General features: G+C 39.4%; 1 protein-coding gene and 1 pseudogene across 2 annotated transcripts in view; one reads left to right on the top strand and one right to left on the bottom strand.

Moving 5' to 3' along the window:
* Positions 1-4,640, top strand: part of Gcnt4 (glucosaminyl (N-acetyl) transferase 4) — a 23,928-nt gene extending 19,288 nt beyond the window's left edge. For both annotated transcript variants that reach the window (XM_034636447.2, XM_071612513.1), the window contains exon 2: positions 276-4,640. In XM_034636447.2, the coding sequence (XP_034492338.1) occupies positions 277-1,644 (1,368 nt within the window). In that variant the 5' untranslated portion in view covers position 276 and the 3' untranslated portion in view covers positions 1,645-4,640. The remainder of the gene's footprint in view (positions 1-275) is intronic.
* Positions 2,363-27,839, bottom strand: LOC114086392 (DCN1-like protein 5; annotated as a pseudogene).

The following is a 27,839-nucleotide window of genomic DNA, read 5'->3' as shown; positions in this document are numbered from 1 at the left end:
AGAGGCACGCCCCCATGATACACATCCTCCAGCTATATCCTACCTGTCTTCAGTTATCACTCAGTTAACTCCTTCAGGGGGTTAATCCACTGATTGGGTTAAGGCTCTCATAATCCAATCATTTCTCTCTGAAACTTCTTGCATTGTCTCACACAGGAGCTTTTGGGGGACACCTCACATCCAAACCATAACAGCACCCAATAAATCTTGGATAAACTGAATTCTCTTAATTCTTAATATTAACTAATATCTACTGTTCCTTTTTCCTCTTACAGAATGAAGATATTCAAATGTTGTTTTAAATACACCGTACAACAGAAAGTTTTCATCCTGTTTTTAACCCTATGGCTGTTCTCCTTATTAAAGCTTCTAAATGTGAGAAGACTCCTCTTCCCTCAAAGAAGCATTTACTTAGTTGAATACTCCTTAAGTACTTCACCTTTTGTAAGGAATAGATACACCCATGTTAAGGATGAAATCAGGTATGAAGTCAACTGTTCAGGTATCTATGAACAGGAGCCTTTGGAAATTGGCAAGAGTCTGGAAATAAGAAGGCAAGACATCATCGACTTGGAGGATGATGATGTTGTGGCATTGACCAGCGACTGTGACATCTATCAGACTCTGAGAAGGTACCATCAGAAGCTAGTTTCGAAGGAGGAGAAGGGCTTCCCAATAGCTTATTCTTTGGTTGTCCACAAAGATGCAATTATGGTTGAAAGGCTTATCCATGCTATATATAATCAGCATAATATTTACTGCATCCATTATGACCTTAAGTCAACTAACACCTTCAAAGTAGCCATGAACAATTTAGCTAAGTGCTTCTCCAATATTTTCATTGCTTCCAAATTAGAGGCTGTGGAATATGCCCACATTTCCAGACTCCAAGCCGACTTAAACTGCTTATCAGACCTTCTCAAGTCTTCGGTTCAATGGAAATATGTCATCAACTTGTGTGGGCAAGATTTTCCCCTGAAGTCAAATTTCGAATTAGTGTCAGAGTTGAAGAAACTCAATGGAGCCAATATGTTAGAGACGGTGAAACCCCCTAACAGTAAAATGGGAAGATTCATGTATCACCATGAGCTCCGTCAGGTGCCTTATGAATATGTGAAGCTACCAATAAGGACGAACATCTCCAAGGAAGCACCCCCTCATAACATTGAGATATTTGTTGGCAGTGCCTATTTTGTTTTAAGTCAAGCATTTGTTAAATATATTTTCAACAACTCCCTCATTAAAGACTTTTTTGCCTGGTCTAAAGATACCTATTCTCCTGATGAGCACTTTTGGGCTACCTTAATTCGGCTACCAGGGATACCTGGAGAGATTTCCAGATCAGCCCAGGATGTGTCTGACCTGCAGAGCAAGACCCGCCTTGTTAAGTGGAATTATTATGAAGGGTTTTTCTATCCCAGTTGTACTGGCTCCCACCTTCGCAGTGTGTGTATTTATGGAGCTGCAGAATTAAGGTGGCTTATAAAAGATGGACATTGGTTTGCTAATAAGTTTGATTCTAAGGTGGACCCTGTCTTGATTAAATGCTTGGCAGAAAAGCTTGAAGAACAACAGAGGGAAGGGATGACTTTGTCTTCGGAAAAGTTATTTATGGATAAAAAGCCCACAATCATATCAACATAGTAAAACCAAGATAAGAGGAGTTATTGGAGTTAATATGGAGTGATATACCATGCCAAGCCCAACGACATTGGAACTTAATCTTATCAGAGTTTGAAAGTCACCTAAAGTTCCATGCACTATAAGGAAAGCCACCTAGACTTTGATCACATGAGTTGAAGTTGATTTTTTTTTAATGTTTGTTTTTGCTTGTAATCTCACTGAGCTAAATCAGAGAGCTTAAGCATTCAGACAGTCATCAAATATTTACTGAGCACCCAACTCCGCATCAGGTACATTTTTTTAGAAAACATTAAGGAATTAAATCCAAGTTGTAATGAGTTGCACAATGCCCTCAGGAAGCAATGGCCTACTGTCATCTCACGGCAACCTCAGTATCTTCATGTTCTCCCATAACAAGGATTCCACTGAAGAAGCTGCTGGAGTATGTGACAATCACATAAACCACCCATTTCAGGAGAGTGTATAAGCACAGTGACCAGCATCTGTTTGTCTCTTAGTTCAGATCCCTAAATGTTTCTTAACCATTCGAATATTAGGAGGAGAGATTCCACTACCTCAGAGACACTCAAAGAATCGTCTGATTGCTTGCTTGCCAAAGCATAATTTACCTTTTGGTGCCTCATGCATTTAATTCAGGGCTGAGGGGACTCTGTTGGTCTGACATTTTTAGAGTATGAATGCCAGGGAAGAGGGTGGGGTGGGAGGTAGGGGAACTGGGTCAGGTGGTGCCTGAAGAGGAACCAAAAAAAGGGTTATTCAACTTTTGTATCATGTTACACAATGGCGTCATGAATGACTTCCTTTCCAGTTCAACTGTTTCTCCAAACACATTTGCTGATGAAAAAATAAGAACTGATTAACAGTTCAAAGTGTCACACACCAGGACCTTAAACCTACATCTTCCACTTCCTAGGTTATCATGATAGGTAAGCTCCTTTACAATGGAATGCTTCCAATGGAATTTGTACAATTTTGTTTAATGGAACTCTCAAATCGCTACATTTTTCTTGAAAACATTAACATGGAATATGACAGTTTTCTAAATTAACTATTATGGTCATTTAGAATTTTTTTCTTCAACTGTTAAAGTGGAATGATAATGAAATTTAAAAATTATAAAAGCTCTAAGTTCATTTCAGTTTTCCTCTGAACTTAGATCCAAAGCAAAAAAAAAAAAAAAAAGCTAATTTTCCTAAGGGCAGGAATATTTATTAATGCTGTTTTGTGAAGCCCACATCTGACAGAACTACTGTATAGATATAGTAATTGTAAGTGCTGGAACAGGGTCCTGAGACCAGGCTGTAACATTTTCACCTGTCTCTTGGAAAACTGTGAACCCAGGTAAAAATTTTTTTTTAATTTTTATGTTTTGATGTCAGCCCCACTAACAAAGATGTATTGTTAGTTGAATCCAAAATAAGAATGTTTAGGAAATTGAAGTGTTAAATTTTTTTTTAGATTTCCAAATTCTACATGTAAAATGCACTTAAAAAGTTCGTAACACTAACTGCCAAGTGGCATCATTTGTCTCTCCCTTTCTATTTTTTCTTTAATGCATTTTTCTACTGTGTGTTTATGTGTGTGAGACTTTCAGATTGCTTTATTCTTCAGAAAACAACCATTACCAAGCCCCTACTCTTAAAAATCTCTTACCGTTTTAGAGAGCTAAATTCTGCAGAGGACCTGCACCAGTCAGTTAGTGGGCGAGACCCTGGACAAGAGGAGTCACTTTGATCTCCCTGAGCCTCAGTCCTCCTGGTGTTTGCATTGAGCACTTGGACATTTCTCCGGGCTTCCTCACAAGGCCTTTGCGAGAATCAACTGAAATAGTATCTGAAGTGGTTTGAAAATGGGGACGAATTTTGAAGTATCAGAGAGTGCTAATAGTGTAAAGCAAACCATAGGTCCAACCTCATTGGGAGATCTGAACATTTACCTTTTCTGAAAAAATCTTTGAAATATAAAAAAAGGAGGCCATCATTGCAGGGACAGCTTCTGTCATCAAATCCAGAGCTGTGAAAAGCCTTGTCACCATGTTTGAGAGTTCTGGTGAAGACAATAGGATTAGCAAATTGGTCCAGTGGCATAGATTGGATGAAGAGGTAGAAATATTTTTCCTACCATCCAGGATTAAATATATGAGGCCCTGTTGAGATCTTGGTTTTTATGCCTGTGATCATCAAAATAGGTACAAATGCTGACAAATCAATGTCAACCTCGTAGGCCAGTGTCCTGCCCTATTCCCTGTTTTTTGGGAAATGTCCCAAGTGGCTCATCACTCTAAGGCTGTATTCTAAAGGACCGTGGAAAGATGAGGAGGCAGTGCCTTCTTTTCCCTTTGACACATTTCTCTGGACTTGGTTCCTAACGTTTCAGGGAGCTTGTGGCCTCACACTCTTGCCTTGGGGATCCTGCAGATTCCTTGTATGCCTTCCAACCTGATTCTTCCCTAAAACCTCTGGGTATGCTTCTCTTCCTGGTCTGGGAATGTTCTGCAGCCTGCGTTTTATAATTATTCTTTGTAAAGTATTTATTGACTCTAGACTCTTAAGTTACTTAGAGATGAGACTAAGAACTTGGAGTCGTAAATTATAGGTGGGTATTAGATAATATTAATAATGAAAAAGCTACCGAAATATATCTATATTATGTGAATAATCTACTGTAATATGTGTACTTCAAAACCAGTGTTGCTGCTATTTTAAATGTTTTACTTATTTTAAATGAAAAAAAAATATATATATATATAAATTTTGAAGATTTCTCTTGCCTTCCAGAATGTAAAGATATACTTACCTATTCATTTTTTGACATAGCTCATGGGGAATAAAAATGACAATCTGTTTAGGGAATATAAAGTGATTGTATCCTTATGTATGTTACAACTGCTTTTTTGTGTGTGTATGATGAAATAAGAGTTTTGATTTTTAAATTTTTTTTTATAAATTGGTCTCTAAATTTCCTTTGTTGTTGTTGTTTGCCATTTTAGAAATAAATTTCCCATTGTATAAGTTTTAAATTGATTGGTGTTTCATTTTTGTATTATTCTGGAGTGGATATTAATTTTCTGGTATTGTCAAACAAATGCCTGGAATTTATGTGCTTTCCCTTCACTGGTTATACTGGTTCCCCACAAATTCTTTCAGTTTATGGCACTTACCCAATATTTGAAGAGTAGAGCTTGTTATACTATAGCATAAAAGAAATTCAACATGTATATTACACACAGAATATAGGTACAGGAACTTAAGTTGTTTAATTTGGCAAAGTCTCCAAGAATCTTCCAAGGTTAACCTGTCTTCATCCTTCTGCAGATTGATTTCTCCTCTAAGATTAACCATGTAGGTAGATATTCTTATTTGCTCTATTACTTTACAGAAGTTAATTCTCAGTAGAATAGATTGAACATTATTTCTGTACCTTTAATCCCTGGCAAATCAAGACTTTCTGTCTTGAAAGGATTCCTGCCTTGATTATAATAAGCACATATATATTTATGGGAATATATATTGTATATATACATGTACAACATGGATACACCTGTGTCAGTGTCCTCAGTGTCCTCAGTATCCCCAGCTTGGCTGGTGGGGAAATATCCTTCCTAAAGCCATAATAGTCACCCACCTACCTGGGACACATATGCAAGGAGTGTGGGTGCCATACTCACAAATCAGTCCATCTCAAGGTTAAGACTATTTTAGGAGTCTTCAACATAATAAAAATTAACATTTACTCAGCCTAAAATTAATTCTAGCTCTTGCCAAGTTGAACAATCATGCAAATTCACATAATTTCAGGAAGCATTTGACCTTCTTTTGGTGGTTGTGATGGAGGTGGGGTGGGTACACAGCAACACATTAAAGACCAATAGATTTAATTCCTACATAGGAAATTCTGTAATTTTTGTTCTCTTTGCTGTCTGAAAATCTACATCTAACTTAGGACAACTGGCTTATAGTTTCATAACACTGATTATGAGGAATCCCTGGCAAGAGAAAATGAAAAGAGGATTGTAAATTTGTTCCCACTACTGGCAAGATATTCCTATGTTAATAAATAACAGCTTGCCGGGCACGGTGGCTTACACCTGTAATCCCAGTTGCTCCAGAGACTGAGGAAGGAGGATAACAAATTCAAAGCCAGCCTTAGCAACAGTGAGGTACTAATCAACTCAGTGAGGCCCTGTCTCTAAATAAAATATGAAATAGAGCTGGAAATGTGACTCAGTGTTCAAGTGCCCCTGAGTTCAATCCCCAGTACCAAAAATAAATAAATAACAGCTTAAGTGTTCCTTCAGAGACATGATCAGAGTGGTAACTGACGTTGGCATGTGAACCCCACAGGAAAACCATTTGCCTGACCTCAACTATGGTTTTCTGGTAGAGCACCATAATCTTCCTTCTGGGGGCATCTGAGATTAAATCATGCAAAAGACAAAAAGCCAGAAAAGAATCTGAGGAAAAATTATGGTTGTTAGCCTATGTAAACTCATTTTACTGTTATTGCTGTTACTTCCTATAGAATAATAAAGGAAATTAAGCAGAAACAGTGTACAATTCTAGCATGCTGATAAAACCCATTACAGTTCTCTGAATGTTCTAATCTTATGCATGTACACATACACGTTTGATCTCTCTTTCCACTGCCAATGTATTTGCAATCACGTTTCTAAGTTTCTGCATGCTCTTTATGGCTCTGTAATGATCATCCCATAATTCACTCAGCCTTATCTTTATTGTAGGAAAGGATTGTAAACTATGTAATTTGTTTGTTTGTTTGCTGTCATAAATAACAATGGTATAAACAGCTTTAAACAGACAGCATCTCCTACAATCCCAAGGAAAATGTTTCTTTTTATTTATTGATTTTCATATATATTACAAATCACCTTCTCTAAGAACTCGATAGGATACTTGGTTGATGTATATCAACCACAGCTTCTACTTATGTGAAACAATTTGTGTTTATTTATTCTGATAAATAGCCATTCTGAACCTCAAAGTAAGCAAAGACCTTTGCCTAAAGCAAGGATATAGACTTTCACCTAGTAGACCAAAGATAGTATTTTTAATGCCTGGCTAATAAAGAGCTATTTTGGAATAATGTTCTTCAAGGTTTAACTTTAATGATTGACTTCATTCCAGGAAGAATCTAGAGGCTGCTAGATCCTTCTAGTATCCATTCTTCCTAGCTTCCCAGTTTTATTCTGAGCAACGATATGACCAAGTGTTAGATTCCAGCTCCTTTTCATCTAAGGGTGGCAGAGGAGTTTTAAGCAGGTCACTGGGCATCTGAGCAGGCCTATGGAAGGTGGCTTACCTGGTTTGCTTTCCCTTACCTCCTTGACTTTTCCCTGATGCCTGGAACATTTGTAATAGCTGATATTGCAGCTGTCATTTAAAAATCATAAGCATGGAAGTTTTATGGCAGGGATACAGTAAAAATATGACTTTTGAACCATCCAAGACTATCTACCTCCAGTCTTTGTGATGGAAGAAAAAATTTGATATGTACTTTAAGCTACTTTTATCGCAGGTTTCTATTACAGCTGAACCTGATACCTGACTTATGCAATGTAGTCAACAGGATGCTGGCTCACATAGAACTTCCTAGGACAGTGGCCTTCAAACTTTAGTCTGTATCAGAATCACCTAGAGGGTGGAGTCTGAATTATAACCACTATGAGATCATCATACCTAACAAAAATGACAATACTTTAATATCAGTGTGTCCAGCTTCAAAACATGGATCAAATGTACATCAGATATGTTTTTTGTGTTCACAGTTGTTTTTTATTTGTTTTGCTTTATTTTGTTTTGTTTTAAAATGGGGTCTCGCTATTTTGCCCAAGCTAGCCTCCAACTTGTGATCTTTCTGCCTCAGCCTCCTGCATAGCCAGGATTAGTCACATGCTGTGATGCCTGGCACCAGCATCCAAAAATACATTGTTTTGCTTTATTTTACTTTTTAAATGTTCTTACTCTCATTTAGCTTTTGTCACTTAGAAGGGAAAACATCCCTCAATTTAAAAGTCAGACAAATTGGGCCCTAGCTCTTTATGTTATATGATATACATATTACATTAAACAACATATATATGTATATTTATATGAATATATATAGTGTGAATATATATGTGTGTGTGTGTATATATATACTACATGAATACACCTGTGTCAGACATTACACTCTGTTTCACATGCTTTCTGCATTCACCCTTGTGAGGTGATAACCCCATCCTTATTTTGTAGATGAGGAAGTTTCCCAAGGAGCTCAGCCAATTTGCCCAAGGTCACCAGATAGTAAGTAGCAGAGCCGGAAATGGAATGAGGTCATTTGGTGGAGGTGGGAAAGAGGGTCAAAAACATCCTATCCTTAGCAACAAAGTACTGAGATCTGTAGGGAAGAAAGCAACCAGAACTTACAGAGGTACATGGTAAGCCAGGGTTGAGGGACTGTATCCATGTGACTCTGGGGAAGTCAGTATTTAGGAGGACCACCTGTTGTACTTCTCTCTGCCTGAGACATTCCTGTCCAAGTCCACTAGGCCTCACTGTCATGCTCCTCTTTCTCCCAACCTGGCTAGATCTCCTGTTTTCCTTCCACTTCCTTAACCCTGATATTCATTCCACTTGACCTCTTGCTTTAATTCTTGTTTGCCTGCTTCAAACTGCCACTCTTGGTGGTGGTTCAAGTATAGCATTTTTGACTCTATTGTGAACTTTGAAGCTCATGATCCCAGTACTGGTGTTTCAAGACCCTTTCTGGGTTAGATCTAATTCTCTCCATGGGAGACACATTACCGTGGGAGATCACAGTGGACCCCGGCTTTGCAGGCCTGGGGGTACTTTTGACTGATTGACATCTTATAGTCAACAGGATGCTGGCTCACATAGCACTTCCTTGGGAGCCATCTGCTTCATGGGGACAACTGCATTTGGAGGTATAGGAAGACCATCTGGTCAATGCTTCCAATCTTTCATGTGCACAGAAGTCAGCTGTGGATGTTGTTAAACTTCAGATTCTGATTGAGCAGATCTGGGAAGGGCCTAAGCTGCTTTTCTAATAAGCTTAGAGAAGGTGCCAGTGAATTAGAAAAATGAAATGGTGATTCTCTGCACCAGCTACACATTAGATCCCCTAGGGTGCTTTAATTAAGGTAGACCTGGGTACAAGGAGTTGTAGCAGCTCCCCTGGGGATTCTAATGAACAATCAGAGCTGAAAACTGCCATGTTGCAGGCAGAAACAGAAACTTGGCTGCCAGTTGGCTGAATCCCTGGCCAAGTGGAAGGTGTAGCGTGGCCATGGGTAAGTGGAAGTCCTGGCTCCCAACCCTCTTTGTTTCTTTGCTTTACCCTGCCTTTCCTCACTGTCCCTCACGTTTTCTCTCTCTCTTTCTGTATTCCCCCTGCCCACCCACCCCTTTCCTAATTTGTCTTCCAAACAAGAAAAGTTGAGCAAACTGAAAATTGACAGCTCTGAAAATTGAAGTCACAGGACAAACTGCCACTGTGGAAACTGGAAAAAAAAAAAAAAAAACAACAGGCAAATACAGAGAATCACCACTTCCCAGGAGTAGAATGGGAAACCCACATCTGGGGGGGTGGGGGGTCAGATAGGAACACTTAAGCTGAAGTTGACAGATGGCTGAAGGCGTGGTGTGAGTGAAAGGGAGAGGTAAAAATTCCTGGGAGCTCAGACTGGAGCCCCCACACGTTTGCTGTTATCAGCAAAGAGCCCCACCAGGTTTTCAGAGTAAATCTTGGAGAAAATTGTACAGTGCTTCCAATAGAAGGAGGGGTGGAGGTAAGGTCTGGCTTCTAGGAAATAAGTGTGAAATAGATGTTGGATTCAAAAACAACCTTGAAAATGTGCAAGTGTGTCATTCAGCACCCTGTCATTGAAGAGTTGTCACATGCTAGGCACCACGCAAGGTGCTGGGGATTGAGCAAGGCAAGGCGTAAGTGCCAGCACCTTCTCCTCCAGGTCTAGGAGTGTGATGGATGGCAAAGGTCTAGGGTAGGGGTGTTTCTCCCCCCTCCCCCCATTTTATTTTCCCTCCAGGAAACCTAATAAACCCCAGAGGCCCCTACGTTTTGGATTGTAAATACTAATTCTAGGAATCTAACTACTCTCCTTTTGAAGTGTAAACACCCCTGTTGAAGCCCAAGGCTAGAGATTTATCTCAGGCCCTGTGAGAAGAGCCAGTTCTTCCCCTTATCATGCTCTGCTTCTGTAAACTTGCTTCCTGCTAGTAACCCAGTGCACAGCCTTCTATCAGGTAGACTAGAAATTGATGGCACCAGATGGTAAATGTTGTGAGAAACTGGAGATGGGGGCTTAGAATGTGGAGCTTGATCTCCTCTGGTGTGAGATAAAATTTGAGTACTCCCACTCTCCATGCGCAGAGTCCCATTTGCTGCTTCTTGATCTGATTCCTGAAAGAACAGGAAATGCAAATAAACAAATAACTGTGCCAGGGGCTGATGGCTATGGCCCCTCACAGCTATGGCTTCTCCTTCCACAGTACTAGCACTCTCCTCTTAAGCTGAACCTACTCTTCCCAGGATAAAGATTATGACTCTGTCTTTCTTGCAAGGTAGGTGTACTCATGTGATAAAGCACTGGCCAACAAGATGTAGTAGAAGTTTTATGTGCAACTTTCTGAGAAATGACCTTAGAATGAGGGACATCCTAGTCCTAACCTCTGGTCTTTGCAAATGTAATGAAGTTAAGAACTTAGATGAGATCCTCCATCACATGAAGGGTAACAGCTCTCTTTTTCCCCTTTTCTCCTTTCTCCCAACTGGAAAGCAGATGGAATAGCTGGACCAAAGAAGGTATCTTGGAAAATGAAGCAGAAGTCCCAACCAACAGCCCGAATGCCTGATGAATTTAGAGTTGTCATACCAGCCTACATATATTAACTTGAAGGAAAAATAATTTCTAACTCAGTGGAGCCGTGGCTATTTTGGGATTTCAGTCTCTTGCAGCAGAATCTTTTACTAACAAATATGCTTACTAACCGCAATAAAGTTATTTTCTTCTTACGCCTCTCATAAACATTTGAAACATAAAGCAATGCCTTAGACATGTTCTGTTTTAGTGTCATCCTTAAAATAGTCAGAAAGACCCTGTGTGATCTGACCCCTGCCTCCCTGTCCAGTTTCATCTTTTTTTTCTTCCCCTCACAAATCTGAATCTTTATTGTTCTGAAATAATAATGTTAAAAACATAACTTGATGGGCTGGGGTTATGGCTTGATGGTAAAGCTCTTGCCTAGCGTGTGTGAGGCACTGGGTTCAACCCTCAGCACCACATAAAAATTAGTAAATAAGCAAAATAAAGGTATAAAAAAACTTGAAACAAAAATGTCAATATTCAGTCTCAGAAGAGGTGTGGCACAATGTCTTTCCCATGTAACAAGGAAACTTCCTTTAAAAAAAAGTGGGGGTAGGGGGGGTGGAGTACTACAGAAGTCTTTTATATGAATGAAAATGTACCCTTTGGATTTTTTCCCCACATCTCATTACTTTGTATACATGAGGGAATCAAAAAGTTTGCATTTTCTTCACAATAGTTCTTGCTGTGATGTTTGATGGACTGTTTGCCACTCCACAAATTCATCAAGAATGGGCCAAACACTAAGATGGGCATGAATTGTTCTGCTGAATTCTAATACATTGTATCACTGATCTTTGTTCATAACAGATACTTTGATTGTCCAGGTACTGGTAAAATATTGAAAAATGTGGCCATGTCCTCCCAAGCAGAAGAATTAATATAGATTTAGCAGTATCAATATCAAGTCTTCTCTGATTTTTATCCCTTGCAAAATCAAAGACATATCTGTATATATATTCTTTTTTATTATTATACTTTTCTTTTTAAAATTTTTTAAATTTGTTTTAATTGGTTATACATGACAATGCATTTATGTACTTTGATATATCATACATAGATAGGATATAAATTCTCATTTTTCTGAGTGTATATGTTGTAGAATCATATTGGTCATGCAGTCACACATATATACATAAAGCAATAATTTCTGTTTCATTCTACTATCCTTCCTATCCCCACATGTCCTCCCCTCTCCTCCTCTCATTTCCCTCTACCTAATCTAAGGTAACTCTATTCTCTAGTGCCCCCCCACCCTATTGTGAATTAGCATCCACTTATTAGAGAAAACATTCAGCCTTTGGTTTTTTGGCTTATTTCACTTAGCATGATATTCTCCAACTTCACCCATTTATTGGCAAATGCCATAATTTCATTCTTCTTTAAAGTTGAGTAATATCCCATTGAATATATATACCACATTTTCTTTACCCATTCCTCTATTGAAAGACACCTAGGTTGGTTCCATAGTTTAGCTATTGTGAATTGAGCTGCTATAAACATTGGTATGGCTGTGTCACTGTAGTATGCTGATTTTAAGTCCTTTGGGTATAAACCAAGGAGTGGGATAGCTGGGTCAAATGATGGTTCCATTCCAAGTTTTCTGAGGAATCTCCATACTGCTTATCATAATGGTTGTACCAATTTGCAGTCCCACCAGCAATGTATGAGTGTACATTTTCCCCCACATCCTCGCCAACATAAATTGTTGCTTGTATTCTTGATGATTGCCATTCTGACTGGAGTGAGATGAAATCTAAGGGTAATTTTGATTTACATTTCTCTAATTGCTAGAGATGTTAAACATTTTTTCATATATTTGTTGATCGGTTCTTCTGTGAAGTGTCTGTTCAGTTCCTTAGCCCATTTATTAATTGGGTTATTTGTTTTTTTGGTGTTAAGTTTTTTCTGAGTTCTTTATATATCCTAGCAATTAATGCTTTATTGGAGGTGCATGTGGTAAAGATTTTCTCCTAATCTGTAGGCTCACTCCCTCACATTATTGATTGTTTCCTTTGCTAAGAGGAATATTTTTAATTTGAAAAAAGATAGCCTATTCAACAAACAGGACTGGCAAAACTGGAAATCCATAGATAACAAAATGAAATAAAACCCCTGTCTTTCACCCTGCATTAAAATCAACTCAATGTGGATCAAATACTTAGACACTAGAACAGAGACCCTGCACCTAACAGAAGAAAAAGTAGGCCCAAATCTTTACCATGTCGCCTAGGATCTGGCTTCCTTAACAAGACTTCTAAAGCACAAGAAGTAAAATCAAGAATCAATAAATGGGATATATGTATTCTTAAGTGATGAAATATCATTCAGCTGTGAGCGCAAAAAATCAAATTTGTTCTGTAACTTTCTGTGCAGTCACACTGTAATGAACTCGTTCCTTTTAACCATTCATGCTTGGTTAAAAAAAAAAAAAATCCCATGCTTTCAGCCTCCAATTCCTTCGCTAAAACTAATATGATAATATTTTCAGGTTCCACATCAATGTCTTCACAAAATTTTTCCATTCCTTCTGGCCCTACAACTTCATCTGAACCTGCATACTCATAAAACCAAGCCAGGCACTTCTTGCTTGAAAAATGTGTCCCTCCTCTTTTCAGTCAGCAGGGGGTTGGGATCCACAATAGCTGGAGATTGTACACTTTTGAGGCCTCTGTCTTCCGCTACAGCCACTGCCACCCCAGAGGATTTTCTCTTCTTCATTGGGATCTTCTGCCCTCCCTGACAGAGTGGGCTGAGGGTGCCTGGGAAGAGGATCGCTGTCCACTGGAGGCCCTTTAGCGCTGGCACCCAGTTCCCAGAGACAGCAGCCACCTGAGGGCCAGCCCCTCAGAACCTTGTCCTCCTTGTCTCTCGGGTGAGGACAAAGGTAACTCCTGGCTGCTCACCAGGAGGAGATCCAGTTTCCTATTAAGCTACCCTTTCTCACATAGGTGCTCTTGATGTACTGCAGCCTCCTGCATGCATTCTCTCATCTCACAAACACCTGTGAGGGCCTACTATGTGCTAGGCACTGAGCATACAGCAGCAAAAGTCAGTCATCAAAACTACCCTTAAAGCCAGGCTTTTCTGTTCCTTTTATGAGCCAATTTATTTGCCAACTCAGGGCCTTTGGCCCTGTGTCCCCCCTATCTAAGGCAGCCCTGTCCAACAGAAACTTCTGTCACAGTAGAAATGTTCTATATCCATTCTGGATAATATGGCAGCCCTGAGCCGTGTACTCATGAGTACTTGAAATGTGGCTAGTGTGACTAAGCAATGAATTTTTATTTCATTCCACTTTAATTAATTTAGGTGGCCACATGTGGTTGTGCTCTACTCCCTACTCTAAATGGCCTACTCCTTGAGGTGGTTGTAGCATGTGCCATAAATTCTTGGACATGCCTCTGAGAGATGGGATCTTTATCTTCCTCTCTTGGATCTGGGTGGACTTGTGACAATGGTGGCAATGGCATTACATAATTTCCAAGGCTGGGTGCCAGAAAGTCATGCAGCTCCTGCCTTGGTCTCTGGAAGGCTGTGCCCTTGGGACACTTGCTCTTGGGACGCTGTATTCAACCCAGCCACCATGTTGTGTGATGCTGATGCCCAAAGCGAACCCACATGTAGTTGCCTCCACAAGATATCACCACAACTTCATGGCTTTAAATAAGGGAAATGATCTCCTGCATTCTGGAGGCCAGAAATCTGCAATGGAAGTGTTGAGAGGGTTGTTTTCTTCTGGAGTCTCTGAAGGAGAATCTCTTTCCTATCTCTCTATCTCCAGATGGTTGCTGGCAATCCTTGACCTTCCTTGTGAAGTGGATCAGAATGTGCCACCCTAAACATGCCACCTTGGCATAAGTTTGAGCTGAAGGCAATAGAGAAACAGCAAATGTAGTTAAGATCTCTACCTCCCCCTTTCTGACTAAAGGCAGCCTATGAATGTCCCTTTGTGAAGGGGCCCCTGCCCCCTCCCAAGGGAAACAACAATTGTCACTGAAGAATATGGCACTGGTCCACCTAAAAAAGCCTTTAAAAAATAAGCTTTATCTTCTGTAAGTTTCCTCCTTATATAAACTCTATTTTTTTCTTTCATCAATTTATCTTTTTATCAGTTTGATTTGCAGGCCTCAGCCCCTGAACCTAAGAGGGTATAGGAAGAGTTTTTTCTCTCCTATGTTTGGATTATGGACTTCAGTCTCAATCTCTGGCCTCATATTCCATCTACCTCATGTTTCTCCTCTATCTGCAGCTCCCTCTCTTTCCTCTTATGAGGATACCAGTTGTTGGTTTTAGGGCCCAATATCTTTCCAGGATAACCTCATTTCAAAAACCTTATCTTGATTACATCTGCAAAGACCCTTTTTCCAAATAAAGATTTCATATTCATAGGTATCAGGGTTTTGGACTTGGACATATTTTTTGGAGTCACTATTCAGTCCCCTGTGGCACCAGACATGTGACCCCCCAGCTGTTGGAGTTACCCTGACATTCAAGTCCTGGATGAGACCCTCAACCTTGTAGAGCAGAGATAGGACATTCCCACCATGCCCTGTTTGAATTCCTGACCTACGGAATTTTTTAGCATAATAAAATGGTGTTGTCTTGTGCCACTAAGTTTAGAAAGGTTAACTATGCAGCAATAGATAACTGGAAATTCCTATTCATCCTCTAAGCCCAGTTCCAATAATGAGTCCAGAAAGGCCTCCTTAGACACCTGTGCCTGTGTGGTTTAAATTGTATTCCCTTCTTCTTGCTTTTCCTTTAGGGCACTTACCACAGTTTGGAATTACATAGGCAGTTTAGTGTTTTGTTTCATGTTTAAAAACATCAGTCTCCCCCACAGGACTTGAGTGTCTTGAGAGAAGGGACCCAGTTTGTTTCACTCGGCACTGTGTTCTGTGCAGGCCAGGTTCACAGTTAAGGTCCAGTAAAGATTTGCTGAGTGAATGAAATGCTGGGCTTTCTGTGACTGAGTCTACGACTGACACTTATTTCCTTGTCATCTGAACTGAGGCAGCTCCTGGAAAATGTTGCTTATTTTGCCATTTCGGCTCTTCACAGATTTAAATAGCTAGAATGCATCAAGTGGAAAGCAGGATTTTTACTTTGTAAAATGCAAACATTAGTTTTTGCTGTTTCGGTTACTTGCATGTGAGTTAGTGCCATGGTATCCAATTGTGGTGAAAACGAGTGAATGAAAAACACAGAGCTGGTCATCGGCCCGGTGGTGAGATGCCTCTTCAACTTTTTAAAACTTATTTTTAGATTTACAAAATGGACCTTAATGTGTCCTTGTACGTAAGTAAGCAACAATCTCAGGAAACTTCCATCTCTGCTATGAAAGTTTAATGACAAAGCCAAATGAATAGGCTCTCCTTGACATCTCGGCCAAAGTGCAACTTTTTCTAGAAAGTCCATTGGTATAAGTTCTCCTGTTATTTTTCTTGGAGCAGTAATGGAAATAGGATTTGAATTAAAAGGCAAAGCATGTTAAATAACACCAGAATTAGATAAAACAACCATTTGTATAAATTACCACAGGGATAGAGCATTATAAAAAATCAGGGAGGAGGTAGGAATCTTAATAAATACTGAATTCAATGTGTGGGTGCTCTCTGTGTGACAGTCATACTAGTCACTGGGCTTGGTGGCTTGGTCCATGATGAGCAGAGGATTCCTGTCCCTCCCAAGGTGCATCCAACTTGCACACAGTAAGAATTTTAACATGAACTGCGAGACCCTGGGTGATCATTTCCCATGTTTGCTCAGATTCCGTATTTGGGTATGAAGCATCCACCAATCACAGAGCCAAACTAATGGCCTACGTTGTTTATTTCCCCTGCAAGCTGCTATGCTTTGGATCTGCAATATCCCCAAAGGGCCACGTGTTAAAAGTTTAGTCCCTACGTTGGCACTATTGGGAGGTGGAGTGAACTTCAAGAGTATGAGGTGTGTCCTAGTAGACATTAGCAGCATCCTGGAAGAGGATATTGGACCTTGGCCACTCCTCTTCCTCTTCCTCTTTCTTTCTTTTTTCTTCCCGTCCATCCATTCATCCATCCATGAGGTGAGCCACTTTGCTATACCACACACTCCTGCCATGATGTTCTGCCATGCCACAGGCCCAAAAGCAATGGGGCCAAATGACCATGAACTAAAACCTCTAAAACTATGAGACAAAATAAACCACCTGTCTTTTATAAATTGACTATCTCAGGTATATTGTTACAGTAATGAAAAGCTGGCTAATGCACATAACTATCTCCTTATCTAATTTGTGCACACCAATCCAATATTTCCCCTGCCCCAAATCACCCAGGGCCAGGTCCTAGACAAGCAGAGATAGCCACTATCACCCAAAGTCCCCTGACATCTTTCAAACTAGGCAATCCTAAGCCATCTCCCCTGCCATGCCTTGCTTTTCTCACAGAAGGCATTGTACCCTTGTTCCTGCCTCTGCCTCCTGAGTGCTTTCATATATGGCCAGGCATGACATGGTGTGCCCCCTCCTCTCAGGAACCATAAGTCATGGATTCTTTCAGAGGCTGTCACTCAGTCACCTCTATAAATTAAAATCCTGTGGGTCCATTTGAGACGAACCTGCCTTTTGGGCATTGTTGTGTTTACTGTTCTCTGTCCAGAAACTCTTCCCAGTATACCAAACCCTGTGTTGACATGGTTTCTTCTTTCACTGCATCAAATTAGGCTCAAATGTCACTGCTCCTGACTATCCTATCTGACATAACAACCTCTCCTGCCTCTGAGGTCTCTGTGTCCTTTGGAATACTTTATTTTTCCTCGTAGTGCTCATCACCAGCTTCTTTTGTGTGATTTCCCATCCCACATAGCATAAGTTTCATTAAAACAAGGCAGGGATTTTGTTTTGTTTATTCAAGGTTTCTACCACTAAGAATAATCTTAACACATAGAAGATATAAAGTGTGTATTTCTAAAAGGAATAAACTCCATTTGTCCAGAGTACCTGAGCTTGTTAATAAGCACATGAATGGTCTGAATCTCCTTCAATTTTATAACTCCCAATGGCGCTGGAGTTCTGTGAGAAGCCAACCCTCTGGATCAATATGACATGAATTTCTAAAAGAGACTAAGTGCTTCAAAAACATCCTGGATAATCCAGGATAAAATCCCAGGCAAACAGGTTTGTGGAATCAATACTGGGGACTCCTGGGGATTAAGGAAAAGTGTGCAATCGCCATTCCTGAATTATCTGGCTATATGCCATTTCTCTGAACTTTTGCTTTGCAATGGGTTTTGGGCTCTGTGAGGCTGAGGAGTTAAAGAAAGTAATTTATCCCTACTCACAAACTATGCATGTCGTCTTATGATGTCAAAGTAGAGTCTGGGAAGCACTTTGTCAAGTGTTAGCACAGACACTGTTCACTGTGGGCAGGACGCTTTCCCTATGGATGGAGCCTGCATTATCTATCTCTGCTAGGGCAGCTCTCCAGTTGCAGCACAATTGATACCAGCAGCCTGCTTCTCCCAGCGATTGCAAGCATGCAAACACTTTCAAAGGAAAGCTGGATACCACCAGATTCTTGCAAAAAAATATCCCAGATCTGTTTGTCACCCAGGTGAAGACAATGCAATAATAATGTCTAGAAATACAGAGGTCTTATAAGAAGACAGGGAAGGGGAGGAGGAAAGAAGACACAGAATTGCTATTCATCATTGGTATGCCCAGTGCCTCTGTGGAAAAATCCCCAAATATCTTTCTGTACAGGGAGATTTGGAAGCTGATTAACTGTGGGCTTTCAGATGTTTTCCTTTCCCTAATCCAGACTCTATCATTTAGAACTAAAACCAGATGGATTTTTGTCTAGTCTCAGAGTTTAAAGATATTATATAAAATTATTGAAATGAAGAAAGTTAGAGGAAAGAGTTTTGGAGAATAAGAATGTGCCTGTTTCCAGACTGTCCGGGCAGACAGCCCTTGTGTACATGGTGTCCAGGTGAAGTTCTGTGAACACAGCCACATCCATTGATGACATACTACCTGTACCCGCCTCGTGAGAGCAGAGCCTGTAGTCAACAGCTGCCACAGAGGTAACCAATGAATGAAAACACTGAATATATGGTACTTCACAGAAAGGTGTCAGGGCTCCAGCGTTGCTTGATACTGAGCTGTCACTGATCCAGATGTGAAAGACTGTAAGACCATGCTCTGGACCTGGGTAGATCCTAGAATTGGAGCCCAGTAAGGCCCAATCTCACAAAGGGTTGCATTTGTATCTCATGTGAAATAAGGACTATCTGGTGTTTCTGAACTTAAATTTCTAGGCCTCTCCCCTTTAATATTTTTAAAAACTTTTATGGAAGCAATACATCTGTAACATTTTGAAAAACAAAAAATAGATACAGGATTTATAAAAAGTAACATTCCCCTCTCCAAAAGACCCTCCTGATCTCTATCTAGTTTGTACTACCCAGAAGAAATCATTTTCAACTCTTTTCACTAGTTTTTCACATTTGCCTTCAAAAATAACATGCTAAATAAAATTCCTTGAGGTACTATCATGTCGAGCAAATAATTATAGTTGTCCCTCAGGATCTGCAGATTAGTTCCAGGAACACTGTGGATACCCAAGTCTGCAGATGCTAAGCACCTTGTGCAAAATGGCGTGATGTTTGAACATAACCTACATATATCATCCTGTACAACTTAAAGCATCTATAGATTACGTATAATAGTACATTCAACGTGAATGCAGTATAAATAGCTGATATTATTGTTTAGAAAATAATTACAAGAAAAAATTCTGTTCAGTACAGACACAATTTTTTCTTCTCCCCCATTTTTTTAAAATCGGTGCATTATAATTATATATAATAATGACTTTTTTGTTACACATTTATACATGCACACAATATAACAATATAATTTGGCTAACATCCCTCCCCAGCACTCCTCCCCTTTACCCCTCCCATCCCTTTCCTCTATTTATCTCCCTTTGATTTTCATGAGATCCTTGCCCCACCACTTTCTTTTCCTTTTTTCTCTCTACTTCAACAAATGAGAGAAAACATACAATCCTTGACTGCCCGAGTTTGGCATACTTTGCTTAACATATGGTCTCAAGTCCCATCCATTTTCCTGCAAATGACATAATTTCATTCTTCTTTATAGTTGAATAAAACTCCATTGTGTATATGTACCACATTTTCTTTATCCATTAATCTGTTGATGGACATCTAGGGCAGTTCCATAGTTTGGCTATTGTGAATTGTGCTGCTATAAACATAGGTAAGTATGTATCACTGTAATATGATGATTTTAACTTTTCAGAATAATATACCAAAAGGTGGTATAGCTAGGTCACGTGGTAGGTAGTTCCATGCCTAGTCTTTTGAGGAACCTCCATATTGATTTCCCTAGTGGTCGTACTAATTTACGATCCCACCAACAGTGTAAAAATGTTCCTTTTTCTCCACATTCTTTTTAGTATTTATTATTGTTTCTATTCTTTTTTAATATTTATTTTTTTAGTTGTAGCTGGACACAATACCTTTATTTCACCTATTTATTTTTATGTGATGCTGAGGATCGAACCCAGGGTCTCGCACGTGCAAGGCAAGCACTCCACCGCTGAGCCACAACTTGAGCCCCTTATTGTTTGTATTCTTAATGGTTGTCATTCTGACTGCTGTGAGATGAAATCTCTGTCTTGATTTGCATTTCCATAATTGCTAATGATGTTGAACATTTTTTCATATATTTGTTGGCCATTTGTATTTCTATGTAATTCATTTGCCCATTTACTAATTGGGTTATTGTGGGGGTTGGTATTAAATTTTTTCAGTTCTTTATATATTTTAGATATTAATCCTCTGTCAGAAGAATAACTAGCAAAGATATTCTCCTGTAGATTCTTTCTTCACATTTTCAATTGTTTCCTTATCTGTGCAGAAACTTTAATGTGATGCCATCTCATTATTAACTGTTGGCATTATTTCCTGATCTTTAAGGGTCTTATTGAGAAAATCATCGCCTGTGCCTATATGTTGGAATGCTGACCCTACACTTTCTTCTAGGAGTTGCATAGTTTCTGGTCTAATTCCTAGGTTTTTTGATCCATTTGGAGCTGATTTTTGTGCAGGTTGAGAGATAATGGTTTAGTTTCATTCTTCCACATATGGATACCCAGTTTCTCCAGCACCATTTGTTAAAAAAGCTGTCTTTTCTCTAAGGTATGTTTTTGGCACCTTTCTCAAGGATCAGATACCTGTAGATGTGTGGGTTTGTCTCTGAGTATTCTGTTCTGTACTAATGGTCTATGTGTCTGGTTTTGTGCCAGTACCATGCGGTTTTTGTTATAGCTCTGTAGTATAATTTGAAGTCAGGTCTTGTGATGCCTCCAGCATTGCTTTTTCAGCTTAGAATTGCTTTGGCTCTTCTGGGTCTTTTAGTCTTCCAAATGAATTTTTGGACTGATTTTTCTAGTTCTGTGAAGAATGTCATTGGTATTTTGATGAGAATCATATTGAATGTATATTGCTTTTGGTAATATGGTTATTTTGACAATATTAATTCTGCTTATCAGTGAACAGGGAAAGTCTTTCCATCTTGTGTCTTCTTAAATTTCTTTCTTCAGTATTCTATAGTTCTCATTGTAGAGATTAGATTTATTAGATTTATTGATTAGATTTATTCCTAGGGGTTTTTTTAAGCTATTGTGAATGGGATTGTTTTCCTGATTTCTTTCTCAGTGAATTCATTGTTGGTATATAGGAATGTTATTGATTTTTGTCTGTTAATTTTGAAACCTGCTATTTTGCTAAATTTGTTTATTAGCTCTAGTAGTCTATTGGTGAAGCTTTTTGGATCTTCTAAGTATAGGATCATATCTTTGGCAAACAATGATAATTTGACTTCTTTCATTCCTATTTTATCCCCTTTATTTCCTTCTCTTGCCTAAGTGCTCTGGCTAGAATTTCTCGTACTTTGTTAAATAGGAGTACTTTTATAAAAATTCTCTGAAAATTCTTGTATTGTATTACACATGAGATTTTGGGCAATATCTCAGCTCTAAACCATAACACATAGTCTCCGCCATTCTCTAGCCTGATGACTTGGCAATACAGTGCCCCTCCCTGTGATTCTGAGTTTGTAAAATAAGGGAGTGATCTAAATAGCTTCTCTGGATTTTTCTCAAGCTACAATTATTATATCGACACCAATGTTTACTGAAAGTAAATATCCCCAGAGGGAAAAAGAAATATAATCTGCTTCTACATAAAAGTGACTCATAAGGACTGTGTCTGGCTCTCCTCCTGACATCTCCTGCATTGAAAGTGTCCTGAGAGTAGTGGTCACTTTGTACATATCCATGCTTATATAGGGTTGGCAAGAATACCAACTCCATCTTTTCAGAGTAGCAGCTTGTGGTTAGGAAGTATGACCTTGTGTTCTTATGCTAGCTTCCAAGCCCTGGTATAGTATAGCCCAAGTGTTGCTTTATCTAAATCCTCAATCAAAACAAAAGATAATAACTGTATTTGGGTGAGGTCTCGTGGAGGTTCTCCAATGCTCCCCTCCCTGTGGCCTTAGCTAAAGCAAGGTCTGGAGCCAGAGGAAGAGCCAAATAGACTGGTCACATGGAGCCACATAGATGAGATGGAATCTACTGGGTTCAGCTATAATATTCTGATAATGTAGTATATGAAACAGACCACTTCCAGGATGTTATGGGCTGAACAGTGTTTCACAGAAGATATTTTGAAGGCCTTACCCCCAGTGCCTCAGAAGGTGACCTTAGAAAGAGGGGCATTGCCAATATAATTAGTTATGATAAGGTCCTACTGGACTAGTGTTGATCTTTAATCCAATATGACTGGTGTCTTTAGAAGAGAACACTGACAAAATACAAGGGAAGAGCACTATGTGAAAATAGAGATAGAGATGGGGGTGATGCAGCTGCAAAGAATGTCAAAGATGGTCCATAGCCTCCAGAAGCTAGAAAAGTCAAGGAATGACACTCAGAGTTTCAGAGGAAGCATGGTCCTGCAGGCACTTTGATTTCAGACTTCTAGCCTCCAGAATTGTGAAAAAAATATCTTTTGGGGGATGGGGGGTGGGGTCTTACACTAGCTGGTTTGGATGTTTTACTTTGTTATGGCAGCTCTAGGAAAATAACACACTAGATATGCCTGCAAAGGGAGCCAAATAAAATGGAATTTGGCCAAATAAAATTTGAATTTGGCCATCAATAGTTATCACCTAGTTTAAAAGGCACCAACACTATAATCAGAGCATGCTGTATGTATGTATGGAAATGTCAGAGCAAATCCCATTAATTTGTCCAATGAGTATGATTGAATAATTATAATAATAAAAAAGGATCAATGCAATGTTTAAGCCAGTTGAACTTCAAACATAATTAAATGATCATCAGTATTTAAATCCTCAGACAGCCAGTGAGTGAAACGGAAAACTTCATATTCTAGATAAATCCCTGCCATCATTCCATCTATATTTAAAACACTGGTCTCTGTTTTGGGGGCTTTATTGACATTTTGTCAACAAAATTATTAAGAATTTATCATGTGCCAAGAACTGTGCTAGGTGCTGGGGATACAGAGATCAACAGGGAAATATATGGCCCCTTCTCCTTCCCGGAGTTCTCATGCTTGTGAGAATCACAGACATTAAACACTTTTTTTTTTTCAAATAGTAAATGTAAAAATTACAATCACTAAAAAGACAACAGAAAAGTTCAAGTGCTATTATTAGTATGTTAATGAGAAATCTGATCGGCCATGATCAGATCAGACCAGTCCACTCTTTTTTTTCCCAATTTTTAAAATTTGCTCTAATTAGTTATACAAGACAGTAGAATGCATTTTGACATCATACATAAATGGAGTATAACTTCTCATTTGTCTGGTTGTACTTGATTTACAGTTAGACAGGTCGTGTAATCATATAAACACATAATGTCTGATTCATTCTATTATCATTCCTACCCCCATGCACCCTCCCTTCCCTTCACTCCAAATTACTTCTATTCTCCCCCATTGTGAATTAGCATTTGCATATTAGAGAAAACATTTGGCCTTTGGTTCTTTGGGATTGGTTTATTTTGATTAGCGTAATATTCTCCAGTTCCATCCATTTACCAGCAAATGTCATAATTTTATTCTTCTTTAAGGCTGAGTAATAATCCATTGTGTATATACACCACATTTTCTTTATCCATTCATCTGTTGAAGGGCACCTAGGTTGGTTGATTGTTTAGCTATTGTGAATTGTGCTGCTATAAACATTGATGTGGCTGTGTCACTGTAGTATGCTGATTTTAAATCCTTTGGGTATAAAACCTAGGCGTGGGATGACTGGGTCAAATGGTGGTTCCATTCCAAGTTTTCTGAGGAATTTCCATACTGCTTTCCATAGTGGTTGCACCAATTTGCAGTCTCACCAACAATGTATGAGTGTGCCTTTTTCCCCCACATCCTCACCTACATTTATTTGCTTATATTCTTGATGATTGCCATTCTGACTGGAGTGAGATGGAATCTCAGTGTAGTTTTGGTTTGCATTTCTCTAATTGCTAGAGATGTTGAGCATTTTTTTTAATATATTTGTTGCAGATCAGCCCACTCTTGAAAAAGCAAACAAAACAAACAAAACCCACCCTGATTTATAGCCTTTGCTCTAACGATTCCACCATGACTGATTTCAAGTTATTCTTGTCAGTGAAGACAGAATTGGGACAAGATGGTCTCAAGAGGATAGATGTGGAATATAGTAAAGTAATTAGAATATGATGAGTTTTGAGTGTGTGTGACATTGGCTTCTAGTATATTGAATTGCAAGTGTATATTATTTAATATCCAATAATGGCTGTGTTTAACAGCTAGCTTGCAGAATTCCACCTCTCACAAGTTTGGAGCAAGTTTGGATCAGGAGGCTAGGGAAGGCCTTCCCATGGAGGTGGAATGGAGCATGAAGGTAGGAATGATAGAGCTTACAATGAAAGGTGAATTGGAATTAGCTAAGTACAGAAGAAGGGAGGATGATCAGGCAGGGACAATAGGGTTAAGCAGGTTCTGGATTAAAGAAAGCCTGGAGTCGTTGAGAAACCAGGGGCAAAGGAAGTGAGGGAATGTGTGGGAAAATGAGTGTAAAGAGAAAGAGAAGGACCAAACTCTGCTGGGCTTTGTAGTCCATGGGAGGATCTTGCACTTAATTTTTAATGCAATGGAAAACTATTGAAGATTTTAAGAAGGGGAGTCTTGATCTAACTTAGGTATTTGAAATATCATCTTCCTCTCTGCATGGGTTGAAATGACTTAAAAGCGGATGTAAAGGTAACGAAAGCACAAGAACCAAAGGGGGAAAATATAGATAAGTTGGACTTTGTAAAAATCACAACTTTTGCCTGGGCACAGAGGCGCTGACCTGTAATCCCAGCAGCTCAGGAGGCTGAGACAGGAGAATCGCAAATTCAAAGCCAGCCTCAGCAATGGCGAGGCGCTAAGCAAATCAGTGAGACCCTGTCTCTGATAAAGTACAAAATTGGGCTGGGGATGTGGCTCAGTGGTTGAGTGCCCCTGAGTTCAATCTCTGGTACACCTTCTCTCCCCAAAAAAGAAAAGAAACCCTTTGTGCATCAAAAGGCACTACTGAGAGTAAAAAGAAAAAAATTCACCAAATGGAGAAAACATTTTAAAATCATGTGTCTGGAAAGGTCTAGTATCCAGAAAATTTAAAGCATTCTTATAACCCAACAACCAGAGCAATCTAATCTAGAAATGGGCAAAGGGCTTGAATAGACATTTCAAAAAAATAAGTATATACAAATGGCAACAAAGAACATGAAAAGATTGTCAACATTATTAGTCACTAGGAAAAGAGAAATCAAAATCACAGCGAGATGCCACATGACCACGAGGATGGCTATAATTAAATAATAACAAGTAAGTGTAGTAAAGATGTAGAGAAATTGGAGTCCTCATACATTGCTGGTGTGAATGTAAAACTGTATAGCCTCTTTTTTTTAATATTTTTTTTTAGTTATAGATGGGCACAATACCTTTGTTTTATTTATTTATTTTTATGTGGTGCTGAGGATCGAACCCAGGGCCTCACACGTGCCAGGCAAACGCTCTGCCACTGAGCCCCAACTCCACACCCCTATATAGTTTCTTTGGAAAAAATTTATCGTTCTTCAGTAAGTTAAGCGTAGATTGCATATGACCTAACAAACCTACACTTATATAAACCCCCCAAAATTTAAAACAGGTGCCCAAAAATTTGTTCATGCTCGTACTGCCCACAGCAGCACTTTTCAAAATTGCCAAAATGTAGAAACAATGCAAATGTCCCTCAGCTGACAAATGCATGAACAAAATGTGACATATCCATATTATTATATGGGTATTGTGTTTGTCAGATTTCCATTGCTGTGACAAAATACCTGAGGTGAACAAATTAGGAGGAAAAGTTTATTTTTGCCCAGGATTTCAGAGGTTTCAGTCTCTGGTCACCTGGCTCTGTTGCTTTTGGGCTTGTGGTGAGGCAGATCATCACGGTAGAGAACATGTGTTAGAAAGCTGCTCACCTCATGACAGTTGGAAAGCAAAAATATTGGGGAGCTGGGACCTAATGTCCCTTTCAAGGGCATATCCCCAGTGACCTTACTTCCTTCATGAGGCCCCACCTCCTAAAGGTTCTATCACTTGCAATAGTGCCACAGGCTAGGAATCAACCCTTTAGCACATGGCCTTCAGGGAATATTCAAGATCCAAACTATGACAGCCACAGAGGAATTAAGGACTGATACATGCTATGGCATGAGGAACCTTGAAAATATGACACCAAAGAAGCCAGACACAAAAGGTCATGAATTGTATGATTTTATTTATATAAAATGTACAGAAGAGGCAATTACAAAGATAAAAAGCAAATTAGTGGATGCCTAGAGTTGGGAGTAGGGGAAGGAGCCAGTAGGAAATACTGCTTAATGCATGTGGCTTTTTATTTTGGGGGGATGAAAATATTCTAGAACTAGAGAGTTGCGATGTTTGCATAACGTTGTGTACTAAGCACCACAAAATTGTTCTCTTTACAAGGGTTAAATGTTAAATTCTATGTTAAACATATTGATAAAAAATACAAGTGAATGTACAGAGCCTGTTAGGAGATAATTGGTTGATGAACTCATGAGGACTTGGGAGTGGGGTGAAGACACCTTCGATTTTTGACAATAGCAACACATAGGTGGCTATGCCTTTACCAGAATAAGAACGTCTAAAGGTAGAAATGAAAAAATCTTGGGTTTCCTCTTGGACCTGTTGTGATTGAAATGCCTGAGGAATGTCTTAGCAGAATTTCAGGAACGCAGTCCCCCTGTCTTCTTGTTACCTCCCATCTCCAGGTGACTGCCACATCTCCAAAACCCCTGTACTTGTTCAGAAAAGAAGCTGTGGGCGTTTGGCGTAAGATAGCAGGGTAGAAAGTTTTCCCCAGAAAGATAGCAAATGTCTCATTCATCAGATAAGTGTCACATGGCCACGCCTCACTGCAAGGGAAGGCTGAGGAGTAATTTTGCTGAGCACTGTTAAAGATAAGGCTGGATACTAAAATAGAAAGGATGTTCTATTGCAATTGGAAAGAGAGTCCCATGTGAACTAACTCATCCTTGATTTGTACAGAAGTGGCTGCAAGTTTTCAAGGGAGGAAGAGAGAATGGTCAGAAGGGACTCAGTAGAGTTGGGATAAAAAATTCCAAAGAGCTGGTCAGTGTAAATGCTGAGTAGACCAGCTATGTCTGCTAGCTGCCAAGGTAGGATTCTGTCTTCCCTACCAGCAACTGGGACCCAAAAGTCTTCCTGATGATTATATTTTAAAATAATGGCTTTTAGGAGTTTAAAGATACTTCTGAATCATAGGGGAAAAAAACTATATATATATATATATATATATATATATATATATATATATATATATATATGAAAGGACAAGTTCGTCGTCGGAGATTAAAATGCACACACACACAGATAGCAGTGACAAAGATGAAGCACTTTACTGCAAGCTGGTTCTAGCTTATATAGAAAGTGAGAGTCAGTTATCTTAAACCAGGAAGCTCCCAGGGCCAATCATAGTAAAGGCCAGGTCATCACCTACAGTGCACCCACGCCCACCCTGCATAAGATTCATGGGGGGCACGAACTGTCCACGAGTACGGAAGACGAGAGGGCCAATTAGAAGATTTTCAAAACAACTTGTTATGCGCCCACTGGCAACTTGCCCGCCGCCATGTTGCAT

The sequence above is a fragment of the Marmota flaviventris genome, chromosome 5, assembly GCF_047511675.1.
Source record: "Marmota flaviventris isolate mMarFla1 chromosome 5, mMarFla1.hap1, whole genome shotgun sequence".
In the NCBI taxonomy this organism is placed as follows: Eukaryota; Metazoa; Chordata; class Mammalia; order Rodentia; family Sciuridae; genus Marmota; species Marmota flaviventris.
The sequence above is the reverse complement of the archived record's forward strand: the minus strand, read 5'-3'. Positions and strand labels throughout refer to the sequence as shown.